The sequence below is a fragment of the Urtica dioica genome, chromosome 5 (genome assembly GCF_054948205.1).
Source record: "Urtica dioica subsp. dioica isolate 48M chromosome 5, U.dioica_male_clone48M_v1_H2, whole genome shotgun sequence".
Classification (NCBI taxonomy): Eukaryota; Viridiplantae; Streptophyta; class Magnoliopsida; order Rosales; family Urticaceae; genus Urtica; species Urtica dioica.
Genome location: NC_142760.1, coordinates 32,599,944 through 32,616,296, shown reverse-complemented (window position 1 = coordinate 32,616,296; position 16,353 = coordinate 32,599,944). Strand labels below are relative to the sequence as shown.

At 38.0% G+C, this 16,353-nt stretch overlaps 1 protein-coding gene and 1 long non-coding RNA gene across 2 annotated transcripts in view; both read right to left on the bottom strand.

Moving 5' to 3' along the window:
* Positions 1-14,156, bottom strand: part of LOC149397951 (uncharacterized) — a 50,549-nt gene extending 36,393 nt beyond the window's left edge. The window contains exon 1 of the long non-coding RNA XR_016297147.1: positions 13,435-14,156. This is a non-coding gene — a long non-coding RNA (uncharacterized LOC149397951). The remainder of the gene's footprint in view (positions 1-13,434) is intronic.
* On the bottom strand, positions 8,899-10,961 carry LOC149397952 (uncharacterized). The gene is made up of 4 exons (XM_089615706.1): positions 10,218-10,961; positions 9,953-10,087; positions 9,581-9,870; positions 8,899-9,509 (listed from the first exon to the last, which is right to left on the bottom strand). Exons 3-4 carry the CDS (start codon positions 9,866-9,868, stop codon positions 9,492-9,494), a joined length of 306 nt encoding a protein of 101 aa, XP_089471832.1. The 5' UTR covers positions 9,869-9,870; positions 9,953-10,087; positions 10,218-10,961; the 3' UTR covers positions 8,899-9,491.
* Positions 14,157-16,353: the final 2,197 nt, after the last annotated feature.

The window sequence follows — 16,353 nt, the reverse complement described above, 5'->3', positions numbered from 1 at the left end:
CGTTGAAATGAAGATGACCCAATTTGCAATGAAGACTTCTTTTGTATTTATTATTTATTTATTTTGAATTTTAATGTTATTTATATTGTAGTAGCATTTTGAATATTTTCACCTACATTTTATTTTTTTTAAAACTTTATATTGTTGATGGATTTTTATTTTGTAAACTGATAAACGGGTAAGCGGGTCTACCCGACCCGCTACCCTTTTTTAAAACTGGTAACGGGTCCAATATTTTTAACATGCTTACCCGGCGGGTATCTCCGTTACCCGGCCCATCTCAAAACCCGGGTAAACGGGTCCGGGTAACGGATAAAACATTATAGCGGGTACGGAAATTGGAATAGGTATACCAGGCCTTATACCAGTACCCGTTGCCATTCCTATTTGTAACCGACAAGCAATAAGTGAGCAGTTTTCAACTTTGTAACCGTGCATTCAATGGGCTGTACGTTTTGGATTTTAATTTGCTATTATTTATGAGCATTAAGGAGGCTTTAAGGCAATAGACGTTGGCTGAAACGTTTGTAACCGATTGCTTGCCTCTCTTATATAAGGTGACCTCAGCTTCTCATTTGAATACACCTAACATCGAACTTCCTATTTCCCTCTCTCCAAAATTTTGTTTTTATTTTTGTACCAAATTTGGTCAAAAGGGTTTGGGTTCCGAAGGGTGACCCAATTTTGTAGAGGGGCAAGTGCTTAGAGAATCCCAAGTCCACCACACGCGTGCACACACGCGCCTTCGCCGTCCGTCCAATCGTTCCCAACCAAGCTGGGCCGGGTTTTGGCTTGGGCCTTCTCCAAGTCTAAATTTGTTTGGCTAGATATTCCTTCATAAATTATTTATTCATTAAATAAATAATAAATGGTTTATTGCATGGTTCGTAACCGACAAGCAATAAATGAGTAATTTTCAACCTTGTAAACGTGCAATCAATGGATTGTACATTTTGTGTTTAAATTTGCTATTATGGATGAGCATTAAGGAGGCTTTAAGACAAATGCGTTGGCTAAAACGTCTATAACCAATTGCTTGCCTCTCCTATATAAGGAGACCTCAGCTTCTCAATTGAATACACCCAACAACGAATTTCCTATTTCCCTCTCTCCAAAATTGTGTTTTTCCTATATAAGGAGACCGCAGCTTCATTCAGGTTCTAGTTCGCCGAATTCGAGTCTTGTGGTGCATAGCTCGTCTTGTTTCGTCATTGTATGCTGGGAGGTTTTCGCTCAAGAATACCGGCACCCGTGGGAGGGCAATAAAAAGCTTCAAGGAAATTGTCCAATGGGCTTCGATGCTTTCTTTCCGTTTCTGTTGTTTTCTACCAGTTGAGGTTTATACTGGTTTTATTGTTGTTTAAATTTTATTAGTTTTCGAAATAATTATTTAATTTTTTTCGCAAATTATCTCTTTTTCATGTACAATATTTCCATAATATTGCTAACATTGAAGCTTTTTATATTTTTTTTAGACAATTTGCAAGGAAGAAAAATATTGAATTTAGTTTTATTATTTTCCGGATTTATTTACTTCAAGAATACTAATTTTGTTGATTTCTTTTGTAGAAATAAAAAACACAAAAAACATAAACGATGGGGAAGCCATGTCTCCATTCACAGCGTGAGTGTTAAAACATCCGCTGCTGGATCGCTCTAGGATGCCAAGCATCTCGGTGTACGATGGAAAGACGGACACAGAGATCACCTTGATACTTTTCATCATGGATGCTTTTGCAGGTCCCGAGGTGATGTGCCGAGCTTTCTCAATCACCCTGGAAGGATCGACAAAAAGGTGGTATCGAAAACTCAGGCCTAACTCGATAGGATCCTGGAAGCAGCTAGCAAGAAAATTCATGGAGCAATTTATTGGCTCAAGGTCAGGGAAAACTCCCTAGGAAAGGCTCCTAGCTGTGAGGTAGAATCATCATGAAACACTGAAGAAAAATATTAACCGCTACTCTGAGCAAGCGCTAAAAGTGGAAGATCTGAATTTTAAACAATTCAGTATCACCTCGGGGATCCGAACAGAATCAGAATTCTGGTGGTCCCTCCAAATGACCAGTCATCGAGATTACAACGTCTTACTCAAAAGGGCACATAAATACATCAATGCCGAGGAGGCCAGGCTGACGGCACGAAAGGTTGAAGTCTCAAAGCCTCGGCTAGAAGAGCAAAGGGGACATTGGTCTGAAGATGTGCGCCCTCCGAAAAAGATCCGATCAGGAGCAGGGCCACAAAAGAATTTTGCGCGTAAGTATGATAAGTATCACCTTTTGAACACTTCAATAGAAGAAATTTACCGCCTTACTCGAGATCAAGAGGACTTCCCAACCGGATCAAGAAAAATATCTGAAAGGGCGATAAAACAAAAACTGTGCTTTCCACCACGACATCGGCCACAAAACAGCAGTTGCTTCAACTTGAAAGAAGCAATTGAGGCTCTAATCGGTAGAGGAGCGTTAAACAAGTTCCGAGCACATCAGAAAGAGCCCAAAGAGCAGAAGAGGGAAGCCTATGGAGAAATATCTCTAATCTTGAGTGGGCATCACATAGGAAGGAACACTCGAAGTTCCCAAAATAATTATGTAAGGGAAGCTCAAGCAGGACATCGGCAGATCCTCTTCACAGCCGAGCAAAGGCCAAGGAAGATCATCAAGCACAGCTCGGAGCCAATCACCTTCACAGCGAAAGACGCGCAATGGGTATTGTTCCCACACAATGACCCCTTGGTCATCTTTGCCCTCATCGATAATCGGAACGTTCATCGAATCTTGGTGGATACCGGGAGTGCTGTCGATATCCTCTATGAGGAAAATCACTGGCTCCCTCTCCGGAAAACCTCTATGAATACACGGGTGATTCCTTAAAACAAGGTATCATCTCAGTCCCACTAATTTTGGGAGAGAACTCGAGGACAAAAACCGTAAACATCCAATGGGTAGTAGTCCCGGGTAAGTCTTCCTTTAATGCTATTATAGGAAGACCCACCTTACAAGCGCTCGAAGCCATAACATCGGTGGAATATCTTAAAATGAAATTTTCAACCGATCAAGGAGTCGGGGAGGTATAAGGTACGCATGCATTGACCAGAAGCTGCTACACCGACTACCTCAAGATTAGCCAGGGTAAAGATGCCCACAAGGTGATGAACATCAATGTCGAAAACACTAAGGATCGGAAAACATCTCTACTCAGGTACCAAAAAAGATCTCATCTCTCTCTTGTCAAAAAATTTAGATATCTTTGCATGGTGTCAAGCCGACATGGTAGGGACAGATCCCGAGCTAGCGTGTCATAGGCTAAATATAGACCCCAAAGAAAAACCAATTAGACAAAAAAAAAAAACGACAACATTGAATAATGAAAGGTACATAGCTTTGTAAGAAGAAGTAGATAAGCTAGTCTCCAACAAATCTATCCGAGAATCTAAATATCCAAGTTGGGTAGCCAACCCGGTACTAGTTAAGTAACCTAACGGGAAATGAAGAACCTGTGTGGATTTCACATACTTAAACAAAGCATGTCCAAAAGATAGTTTTTCAATTACGAGGATATATCAGTTAGTAAACGCTACGGCCGGGCATGAATTGTTAAGTTTCATGGATGCTTACTCGGGATATAACCAAATCCCTATGTATGACCCCGACCAGGATCATACCGCATTCATAACAGACCGAGGACTTTACTTCTATACATTATTGCTCTTTGGATCAAAAAACGCCGGAGCTACTTATCAAATACTAGTAAATAAGATGTTTGCAGACTTACTCGGAGTCACTATGGAGGTATAATCGATGACCTCCTTGTGAAAAGTCGAAAAATAAATGAACACACAGAGGATTTAAGAAAATCTTTTGAAATTATGCGACAATATCGAATGAAACTTAACCCGATCAAATGTAATTTTGGTGTCTCTGCATGAAGGTTCCTCGGATTTGTCGTCGACGAGCGAGGGATAGAAGTAAATCCCGAGCAGATTACAGCTCTATTGGACATGAAGCCACCACAAAATAGAAAAGAAGTCTAGAAGCTAGCAGAATGCATCGCAGCGTTGAGTTGATTCATATCCAGATCGAAGGACCGAAGTATCCATTTCTTCAATGCACTAAGAGGCTCGAAAGACTTTGAATGGACCGAGCAATGAAACAAGGATTTCGAGTCTTTGAAAGAGCACCTCGTCTGGCCTCCGACCTTGAGAAAGATGGAAGACAGAGAGCCCTTAGAAATATATCTGCCTGTCTTGAAACATGCACTAAGATCAGTGCTAATAAAGAATGACGGAAAACACCAGCTTCCAGTATATTATAATTCGCGGCGTCTCAACAAGGCGGCATGATGATACCAGAGCTGGAGAAACTAGCTTTGGCCCTCACAACTACCTCAAGGAAGTTAAAACAATACTTCCTGGCTCACCCCATCATGGTACTGATGAATTTCCCGCTACGACAAATCCTTCAAAAGCCAGACATTTCAGGGAAGCTTATGAAGTGGTCGATCAAGCTAACGCAATATAATATCTGATTCAAACCTCGACTAGCCATCAAGGGGCAGGCCATGGCAGATTCCAATGTCGATTTCATATACATACCCTACATGGGATGCACATGGACGGCGCAGTAAACGAAAAAGGCGCTAGAGAGGGAATCGCTATCACCGAACCAAAGGAATACCAGATAAAATTTGCGTTAAAATTTGTTTTTAATGCGTCTAACAAATAGGCCTAGTACGAAGCCATGATTCATGGACTAGAAATAGCTAAAGATTTAGACATCAAAAGGCTAAAAATGTAATCTGACTCTCAATTGATAATTAACCAAATAAAGAACGAATTTCAAGAAAAATGCAAAAAGGTGTCGTAATATGCCGAGAAAACTCGCACCCTCATATAACACTTCGAAAGCTGCAAGATCACTCAAATTACCCGTTCCATGAATGAAGTAGCAGACACCTTGGATAAGTTAGCCACACAAGGGTCAGCTTCCAACCCTGTCCCCGTCATCCAGATCCACCACCCAAGAATTCAATAAGGGAACCTAGACTTTCAAGTAAGAAAACATACAAGTTGGTAGGCTCTGATCAAGGAGTACTTGAGAGATGGAACCCTACCTAAAGTCAAGTCAAAAGCACGGAACTTAGAGTTCTGAGCAGGACGATATGTATCGAAGGGAACACGCTCTACAAGCAATGATTCTCCAATCCTTTGCTGACGTGCTTAGACGAGGACAAGGAAGAATACGCCCTCAGAGAGATCCATGAGGGAATCTACGGGAATCACATTAGGGCGGAAGCATTAGCACAAAAGATACTCCGACAAGGATTGTACTACCCCGTAGTAAAGGAGGACACTTGGAACATGGTGCAGAAATGCCACAAATGCCAAATATTCTCAAGGATATCACGGCTACCCCCTTCTCCCCTCCTTTCAGTGACATGCCTGGTACCATTCGTAGAATGGGGGATAGATCTCATCAGAGCATTACCAACACAAAAAGGAGGGTGCAGATACGCCATTGTTGTTGTCAATGGTGCCCACAAGAAGAGTATTAGTCATTTCTTATGTACATTTGATGTAATCAAGTCTCACGAAAGCTCTTGCTTGTAACTGCCAAAGTATTAATAAAAGTTGAAACGTTCATTCATTCTTCCTTGTCTATTTGAAGCTTTATGATAAAACTATAGTCTTTACTCTTTAAACAAACCTAGCAACAAACGAAGAGTCAAATATGGATTTGCATGAACAAACTCTTCATGGTTTACTTAAAACAGTATATTCACAATCTAAGGATCAAATGGCTATTGATCCTAGTATGATTGTTAAGAGAATCTATGATGTCTGGTTATGAGACATTGAGAGTTGGAGACTCTATATTTCTTCTTAGGTGTCTTCTGAAGGTACTGAATTGACCAGTGCACTTCTAGAGACAGAATAAGAACAAACCATTTAACCTCTTATGTCTCGAAGTCACTACGTATGAATTGCATCGTGCTTACCTCAATCCTTAAATGAGATATGTCATTTCATAGCTTACATATTTTCATTTGAGAAAGTAAGAGTTCTAGATTCACTAAGTGATATAGACAAGACCTATTGGTGAAGTACTAAGTTATGAAGATGTCATGAGTAACTTTGTGAAGATCTCATAGATATGAAATTCATGTACAAGATTATTGAAATGCAATGCATATCACCTCATGCTTTGTTCCTTGGAATGTGAATAAATGAACTGGCCAAGTGTCCAAATTGAGTCATGACTCCTTTGGATGAATCAATGTGACTTGTTAGCTCCTCGTCAATACATTGTTTCTAACTTATTCACAAGCAACAAAGGAGTTGAGGAAATAACAACAAGAAGAGTAAAATGGTAATTTTGTAAATCCCATCTAGTTGATGATATTCATGAAGGGTAAACACAGATAATATTCAATGGATCCACTCATTACAATTAAGTAGAATTCTTGAGTAGAAAATATATTCATTTGACGCGAGAGATTTCAGTGTAAACTCTTTAGTGGAGTCAGTTGACATTAAGCTAGAACTTGGAAAAGGTTTGTGAACTTTTGAGTCCAAGTATGCTAGCTCAAGCTTTGTTCATTTGGATCCATGAGGTTACTACCACAAGTCATTAGAATAGGATTAGTTAAACTAGAAGCTAAGTCCAAACAAGAACTAGACAAGTTTTACGAAAATTGTCTAAAGGGTATTTTTGTCTTTTTGGACATGGGATGGTATGAATATCAATAAATAATTTTTTAGACATTTTTATATGATGACAACGAATTTAGATTACTCGGCCATAATGAATAATTGGGCCTTGAGGATTAATTTCATATCATTGAATTTTACTTGAAAATTCTTAATGGATTTTTCTTATGTTGTCATGAACATGAAGAAACATCTCGAAGCTCCTTCTCGAAGCACTCAAACCGTCCATACCAAGAGAGAAAAGAGAATTATTTTGTGTATTGATGTATGAAGATACTTGCCAAAAGAAAAAGAGAAAATAAATTTCCAATCTAGAAGGAAAGTGATATGGCCGGCCAAGGCAAGGAGGGCAATCAAAAGAGGATTCAAATTTGCTTCTAGCTCAATTTGGACGTGTGACGTGAGGAAAAGGGGAAGCAAATATGTGCTCATGAATATGTGATATTTTATAGAAGAGAGGAAACTACCTTTTGAAGGTAATCCTCCTCCTATAAATACACCACCTCATTCACAACGCACAACACACAATTTTTGAGATTAAGAGCTTCTCTCTCTAGATTGTTTGGCCGCCCCTCTCTCTTTCTCTAACCCTTCTTGTTCTTTTGTTTTGGCACCTAGGTCCTCGTTAGACCTAGCATTTGTTTTAGCTCTTTGGCTCAAAGACTTGTTCTTGAGTCATCATGTTTAAAAGTGTCCACACACTAAATTCAACCATTCTCTTAAGACTCTAGTGGTAGAAACTTTCGCGGTTGCTCACAGGTTCAAGAAGATTAGTAGGTAAGGCGAGCTGTGTCGGGAGAGGAACGTTTCAACCTTCCAAATGCTTCTCATCGTTCAAGCTCCATTCGAGGTTGGTACCGAGTAAAAACTAAATGTAGTTTTAAAATTTTAAATTATATGTTCATGCGCTTTGTCTAGGTTGTAAAAATGTTTTACGTGTTTTAAAAAAATTATATTCCACCGCTTGGTAGAAGCGATAAATCTTTTCTTAATCCTAGATCTATTCGAACAATTGTAGCTATTGACTATTTTCCAAAATGGGTCGAAGTTGAGCCCTTGAATAAAATCACGGCACACAATATATCATAACAAGATTTGGAATCCCAGTCAAAACCGTATCCGACCACGGAACCCAATTTGATAGCGATTCCTTCAAACAAAATTTGCGAAAGTGTTTCCCACCCTAGTCCGACCACAAAGAAATGGGCTGGTCGAAGCTGTCAACAAAACCATCAACCATGGTCTGAAGACAAAGCTGGACAACCACAAAGGTGCTTGGGTGGAAACGCTCCCCGAAGTCATATGGTCTTATCGAACAACCAGCCACTCCGCAACTAGAGAAACGCATTTCTCTCTCGTATACGGTTCCGAAGCTCTAATTCCAACTAACATCATGATCTAAAAAATACGAAGGGAAAATTACTCAACAGAGGTAAATACTGAAAACCTCTGTTTAAACCTCTATCTACTAGAAGAAAAATGAGAAAAAGCTCGATTAAGAAATCTAGCTAACCAACAAAGAGTTGCTTGGTACTTTAATAGGAAGGTCCGACCCCGCAAATTCAAGATTGGTGATAAAGTCATTCGAAAGATTTTCCTCCAGCAATTGAATGGAAACATGGAAAAAAATCACTCAGTGCAAATTTGGAAGGACCATACATCATCAAGGAATATTTAGGGAACGGGGCGTACCGGTTACAGCAACTGAATGGAAACATGGAAAAAAAATTCCATGAAATGCCGAGCACCTCCGCCATTTTTTTCATCTAGTTTAAAACTTTGCTAAAAATTCAAAAAACGGCTTGGTCGCAAGTTTATGTACATTTTATATTCAAAAACTGCATGGCCGTACTCATATGAAACAATGTAATTTTGACATGTCAATATATTGTTCTATTTTTCTCCTTTCTTTGCTTTCACTAAAAAATTACTAGTATAAACTAAATATTTTCTAGAAGGTATTGAGGAGGTCAAGGCCAAAGTTACAGAATCTTGGCCCTGATAACTCGATATCCTTTCTTATTATAATATTTTACCATTCAATCTCTTTTCTCATTTAAATGTTTGATGTTTTCTTCTTCTTTTTTTGCAAAACCTTTCTATGTATAGTCCCGACTAGGACAGATATTACTTAATAATATTTTCACTTCAAAGATTTAAAGCAAAAAACAGATAGAACAAGATCCAGCAAGTGATCAATTGTACCGAACCCAAGAGGGTTTAACCCAAAATAACATTACAATAATAAAAGGTCTGACCACGGACCAAATAGTTCAAAACCCTTTAGGGTTAGAGCAAAAATAATATTACAATAACAAAACGTCCGATCACGGACCAAATAGTTCAAAACCTATTGGGTTAGAGCAACAAGAAAAAAAAAAGAAATAAAAGATGGAGTATTTTCTCCATCATGCTTCTTCAGGCTCGTCCACGACAGCATTTGATGTGGGCTCTTGGTCTGGATTATCCTCGGTCGATTCAGATTCATCATCCAGATCCGTGGTATCCAAAGTAGGATTCCTTGGACCCAAGATCTTGACTGCTTCGACGAGGCCAGCGTTATAAAGATCGTCCTGTATGTTGCGATAATCCTTAGACGCTTTGTAAGCCTCCACTCCCTCAGTGCGAGCCGCGACAGAAATAGCCTCAAGATCGGCACGGTGTTCCTCTTCTAGCTCTGACTTGATCTTCTCAACCTCGGATCTAGTCGCATCCTGCTCCCTTTGGAAACGATCGTTCCTTTTCTTAAGCGAGTGAAGCTCGGCGCCAACCGTGTCCACGAAGCTCACGGCCCAGCAAGAGACTGCATAAAACCAAAGCAAACCATGACATAAAACCACTAAGGTAAAAGTTCAAAAAGAAAAAGGCACATACCAGAGCAGTAGCTTCGGCTACTAATTCCAAGCGACCCACGGCCGCCTTGGTCCGTATAGCTCGGACATCATCCAGAGACAGATGTCCTTGAAGGAAAGCTATAGTCGGAGCCAAGTGATCCCAAGCACCGAAAGGCTCGGCGCCATTGGAGGATGGCGCCTTCAGAGCCTCAACTGCTTTAGACAGAGTCGGAGTCGTGATCTTGCTCAGAGTAGCTGTCTTATAAACCGCCCGTTGACATTTGGGATTGGCTAAAACATCAGTTAGAGCTTCACTTTTTCTTCCCATCTCTATAAGAGACCAGGTAAACCTCACTAAATTAATAAGGTTAGTAAACTTAAAAAGAAAGCAGTAAGACAAGAAACACCTTACTTGAGTAAGGGTAAAGGTAGTTGCGTTCTAAGATGTCGGGGTCTGACAAAACATAAGTCGACCGATCCGACTCTGACAGATCAAATATCTGAGATCGATCAGGAAGGTCCTCGTCGTCGTACTGAGGCAATGGACCTGAGAACAAGAAAAAATAGGAATTAGACAAAGTAATTAAAAGCGAAACTAAGAAATTTTTTAAGAGACTAAGCCGCATTGAGCACCGAGAACTCAAAAGCAATCACACGTTTATCAAACAAAAAATCACCTTCGACCCAGAAAAAGTTAATCTTTCCATTTCTTCTGACTGGTTGGAAGAAAGGTGACGACTTCTCGGAATTATCGTGCGCACAGGCAAAGTAAAAACCATGCTAATCGAGGCAAGATTTCAAACTATAAAACTAGGCAAAATCCGCCAACACCGGAGGCCCATCATAGAACTTGGCCTACAGAACTGTCATCTTGACCAATATCCGATAAACGTTGGGGACGAGCTGAGTCAGAGCACAGCTCAGGTCGGTCACAAACTGAGAGATGAGCAAATGCATAGGTAACCCGCCAATCACCCTCATAATGGCAACATTAAGCCCAATTTCCCACGCGAAGGGCTACAGGCCCACTCGTGCTCCTTAGGGACCGACAATGTAATACCTATCTGGAACTCCTTACGTACTCTCTCTCGATACGACGGAGAAACCCGAGATGTCTACTGGGAGGCCGAGAATTGACCTTCCCTACGTTCTAGAACGTCCTCGTCTAGATCATCTTCCGAAATATCCACACCAAAGGTCCGACCACTTGGACCGGCCGGAGAATCAAGCCCCGTAGCTGCATGCTTGATCTCAGGCAAAGAAAATGACACATGCTCCGAGATCGGGCTCGAAGGAGTGCTAACTCGTTCCGAGGATGCAAGGGCACTCGATTCAGAAGACATCTCTTCCCTGCAATAAAACCTTGAGGAATCAAAAATCAAGTCCACGAGCTCCTTATTCATAAGCTCGGGATGAACGGGAAGACGGTGAAAAACTTGGGAAAGTTCGATGGCAAAGACAGGATGGTCCCAGCCAACCTCTGGAACGGGATACCACTCACGGTCTCAAAAGAAAGAGACACTATTTTTGGATGGGAGGATAACCTCTTCGGGATCAGCTTCAGTCATTCGGCTTCGACCGACCACCCTTTTCCTATGATATCACGTATAATTCCTTGCATAAATTACCGTGCAGACTCACAACGCAACCCTCAACACATCTATGCAAATATTAAGTAAAACACATGCATTGTGGACAGAAACCACATAAAAAAAGCATAAACACTTTACCCAAAAGATTTGAAGGCGGGAGAGCTAACAAGTCTTCACTCAAAAATCACGCCAGAAAAGGAGAGAATCGCCGGAGAATCAAAGAGAAACGAAAAGCAAAAATCCCGAGGAAATGGCGAAATGAAGACCAAAAACTCGGATTGGGGCCTTATATACTTTGATGACAAACGGCTCAGATGAAGCGTATGAAGAAAGCTTCGCAAATCTAATGGCGGACACGGAATGGTCGTTTCGTTTCAAACGAAATGAACATAAAACGACATCCTCTTTATTCGTCTGAAAAGAAATTAAACGGTGGAAAAGCAAAACCCCACCTCGGCCAAAGCCGATAAGACAAAATAGTGAAAATGTGTAACGTTTAATTGAATGAAAGATTAGACTGTATAGTTCCTTATCAGTTTGGTTAAAATACTAAGAAACTGGAAGGCTGTTGTTACTCAAGTAATCCGAAACGGACAAAGAGGCTCCTCGGAATGCCGAGCACCAAAGCAATCCTGATTAGAGTTCGATTCAAATAGGCCCGAGAACTCATGAAAGATAAGGAACGATTCGTTCATAAGTTAAGAACGGCCCCTACAGCGCAGAACTTCGAAGAGAAGAGAACCCGATAGGTCAAAGACTAGTCAAACAAATCAAACACATGTAAATAAATCAAATAAAACGCTCACCTCAACAGCTACGACCAAGGAAAGGACGAAGAATAACTATCCACTGAACGTATGAGCAAGGAGCAGTTATGTGGTAACTGTCAGTAGCGTGGGATTGATCACTTCATGTAATCGACTCAAAGCAATATAAATAGAGGGAGAACTCAAGGGAATAGGGACAGAACTTTTACAAGCACACTTGTCATAGCTTTTACTTTCTTAAACTCCCCATTATTTTTTTCCTTTTATGAGATTAGTTTGTATATCGAAAAAATCTTGTCTATACACTTAGTATTCATGGGACCTCGTTCTCGGAACTCAATGTATTTCATGAGAATTGTTGTACTAATTTTTCAGGTCAACAAAAGATTCCTTATTTTGTCATAAAGTACTAAAAGTAAATGCCTCTTTATGAAGTCTATCATCATGTCTCATTTCCATTCTTATGATATGTGCAAGTTGAGGTAAGCTATCATTTTTTTTTTGTAAACTAATATTGATATTTTAGGGGGTAAGGAAAAAAGTTTCATTAAATTCTTTTTATCAGAGAATTTTAACGCTATTTATTAAAAAGACACTTCTTCTACATAAACATAAACATTAATAATATTATTGAATCTGTTTAACCAGGATAGAAAAATATTTGAGTCTTAATTCAGCGCTATATTTGACGAAATTGTTTCTTGTAGCACTAAATTTAATTTTTATTTATACTCTATAAGCAAAATATGTATGTAGTACGGAGTTTCTATTACTTCATGTATGTATGACTACGGAGTTTATTGCTTTCGTTCCTGCTTGTTTTTTTTTTTTTTTTTTTTTTTTTTTTTCTTTCTTTGGATTCTGGTAATAAAATATGAGTTCAACATTGCCTAGGTTACCTCTTTTAACATGTTATTATGTTAAAGTTTGAAGTTGTGATGTAACTTGTGAACATGTGTTGCAAATCAATTTTATATATTTCAAAATTATTTTAGTGATAATGTCCATGCATACGAATTGTTGTTGGTTATAGTTGTTATCGTGATTCTTGAGAGTTGTCATTTGTTGTTTAGTACACTTATTTTTCTTCGAATTTATGAATGATATTGTGAAATTTCGGATCTCATTTTTTTTTCTCTCTTCCCCAGTTCTTATTTGGTGTTAGTTATTAAAAAATCAGTAAAAGGAATATCTTGTAAACATATATATGGTTGAATTCCGAAATAATACTACTTAATTTTTCATTATTTGCCATATTGTCCTTGTGTAGTGTATTTCGTGAATTAGGCTTCTCGTTTTACCTTTCTTCGTGAACGAAACATAGATCTGACTACTTCATGCAACATTTATATAAATACTTGTTTGGATTGAAGGCAGAGAACAAACACAACACAAATAGTTTATTTAATTAAGCAACACAGAAAGAGGAACACATGGACGACGAAAGTTTCACACGTAATGCAAGAAGCAAACAGTAGACGACGATAGTAGCTACACCAAGGGTAGAGTATATTTTCATCATTTTATTGGAATACTATTAAGAACACGGCTATATATATATATATATATATATATATATATTTATATTATATAGCCCTATTGTAGAGAATATGTGCTGAGAGATATCTAAGTATCCCATTGTTTGCAATAACCCGTGAAACCTGTAATGTCAGCGCATAAAAGGCCAGGGCAACATGACGGACCTTGTACGCAAGATTGGCCTACGGTCCTGCAGGTTTGGCACGTTCCGCTGAAAAAACCGTCACACCAGTGTGGATCGCAACAATGGTGAAGTGCTCCGCAAGGTTGGCCTAGGTCATAACAGTTGGGCTGTGGGCTCGAGAGCATCATCAGAACCAGCTTTCGGTTACCGAGAGCCTCCATGATCTGCTCTCCTGAGGACAACGAAGCCATCAACGCCATGAGAGCCATCAATATCGCAATCTTGCCACCGCTCTTCATATTATTATTATTATTATTACTATTTTGATTTCTTGTATTATGTGTTTTACTCTGTGATGTAGTAACACCAATCACATAATCTGCTCAATTTATAATGCCAATCAAACTGCAAGGCCTTGCCTATGATGCAGTTATACCACGTGATACATTTTTTCTTGGTCAAAAGAATAGATGCTCTTAGACAAAAAAAAAATGCATTGTGTAAAGGATGACATTTTGCTGGCATTATCTTCTGTGCGTTGTCTTATCAAATTGCACGTAGGTCCATAGCATTACCACATTAAATTAATAATAGTAAATATATTTTGTTAGAAGCAAAGATTGCCACGTTGAGCATAAGGTTTGTGGTCAATTTTCTCTTTTAAGCCATACTAACATTTGAACATATTAACTTACTTTTTAGCTGATTTAAATTTCTTTAGTTGTTAGACTGAAATGACCTATATGAACAAAAGCTTGTTGTTGATCAAAATATTCACAATAACGGGCAACGTTTCTTGTCCCGATAAAAAAAAGTTCTCCTATTTTCTCCAAATGATTTTACAACATGTGACAACTACCCTTAGAGATTTTATTATGGAATAAATCTCTTGAATTTAATTAAATAAGTTGCTGTATGTTTTGTGTTTGCAGGTCGATCACCGTATTATAATCGGACTAATTTATAAGCTGGTAAATGGTTGGTTTGAGAGCCTTCCTAAAGAAAATAGACGCAAGTGAAAATAGACCCAAGTTTTTAAAATTATATAAATGTCTACTTTATTTTTTTTCTTTCTAAAATTCATGTGTACTTGATTTTTTTTATTAATCACAGTTAATATAAATATTCGACACAATATAATATATCTTCGTTGGTGTTAAAATAATCATCTCATAAAGAAATTTGCATTGGTATCAAATTTATTAAAAATAAGGTTTTTTTTAGCTAACTAACCACGGAGAAACTTAAACTTTGATAAATAGTCAATGTTATGTATTATAGAAAATAGCTATTATAACATAAATTAACGATATACAAATCAAAAACATTTTGCAACTAGCTTTTCTAATACCTCATTTTAAGGTTTTAGTCCAAGTTTCATTTTATAAATAAATAGCCCACAAAATTTCACATGTACCATTATATCCTTATTAACTACATTTCTTTCATCACGGTGGCTCTCGATGAACTCGCCGACGGTTTTGTCAACATGGAACTCGGAGTGATCAACGATAGCGACGGCGATGGCGGCAATGGTGACGAGCATAGGCGCGTCAGAGAAGAGTTAATTTAATCTACTCTTTTAGTCAATTTAATTTAATGCGAAGTTAATTTAATACTACGTAATTAATCTAGTTAATTTAATTTTCGCTTACAATTAATTTAATTTATTATGGTTGCTTGAGAGGTGCATAAGAAAAGAGTCATCAATGATAGCGACGGCGATGGCGGCAACGGTGACGAGCATAGGCACGTCGGAGAAGAGTTAATTTAATCAACTTTTTTAGTGAATTTAATTTAATGCGAAGTTAATTTAATACTACGTAATTAATATAGTTAATTTAATTTTCTCTTACAATTAATTTAATTTATTATGGTTGCGCGAGAGGTGCATAAGAAAAGAGTTAGCTTTGGAGAAGAGTTAATTTAATTTACTCTTCCATTTACTTTATTTTACTGCAGATTTGGTGAACTAATTTTGTAATAAAATTAAATTTGGACTAATTTTAAAAGGATGATGAACTATTGAACTACTGATTTAAATACTGCATACAAATATCAAAAATATATAAAATAAAATAAAAACTAATAAAAATTAATTATGCCACACGAGATTCAGTGATTGTATTTCAAACATAAGTGAAATGCTGACTAAATAATAATAATGTTGGCATTTCAAGTTATAATTTTCTTAAAAATATAGGTTTAGATCATTATGTACTTATCAGATTTTATGAAAAGATATAATAGACATATGTTTAATTTAGAAAATGGTCATTATTATTTTTAACATAGAAATTGAACTGTAACCAAGTTATCATATCCGCCAGCGGACATGTCCTGCCAGATATATTTTGTTTCATTTGATCCACAAATAAAATACTTTAATAGATGCCTTAGTTTAGCTTAGTGAATAAAATCGATATACCATCTACTTAAAGGGAGTTTGTGGGTAATGTGTACCCCAAACTAAGATTCGCATGCAAAGGATGAAGCTACTCCCAGCCAGGGAAAGCTTTAGCCTCTCCTTAAAAAAATATATATATTTTGCATTTTCTGCCTATTTTTTAATAAAATTTTACACTTTTTTACCTTAATAATTTATAAATTAGCCCCCCATGAATTATATTTTGCACATTACCTTTACCTGAATTCCTAGCTTCGTTCATGTTCATGTATAACAAATCGCAAGAAAGAATAAATAATTAAATAATAAACATATATAATACTTACGGTAATACCAGCCTTATGATGCCTGAGAAGAACATCAACGAGATATTCAAGTTCTCCG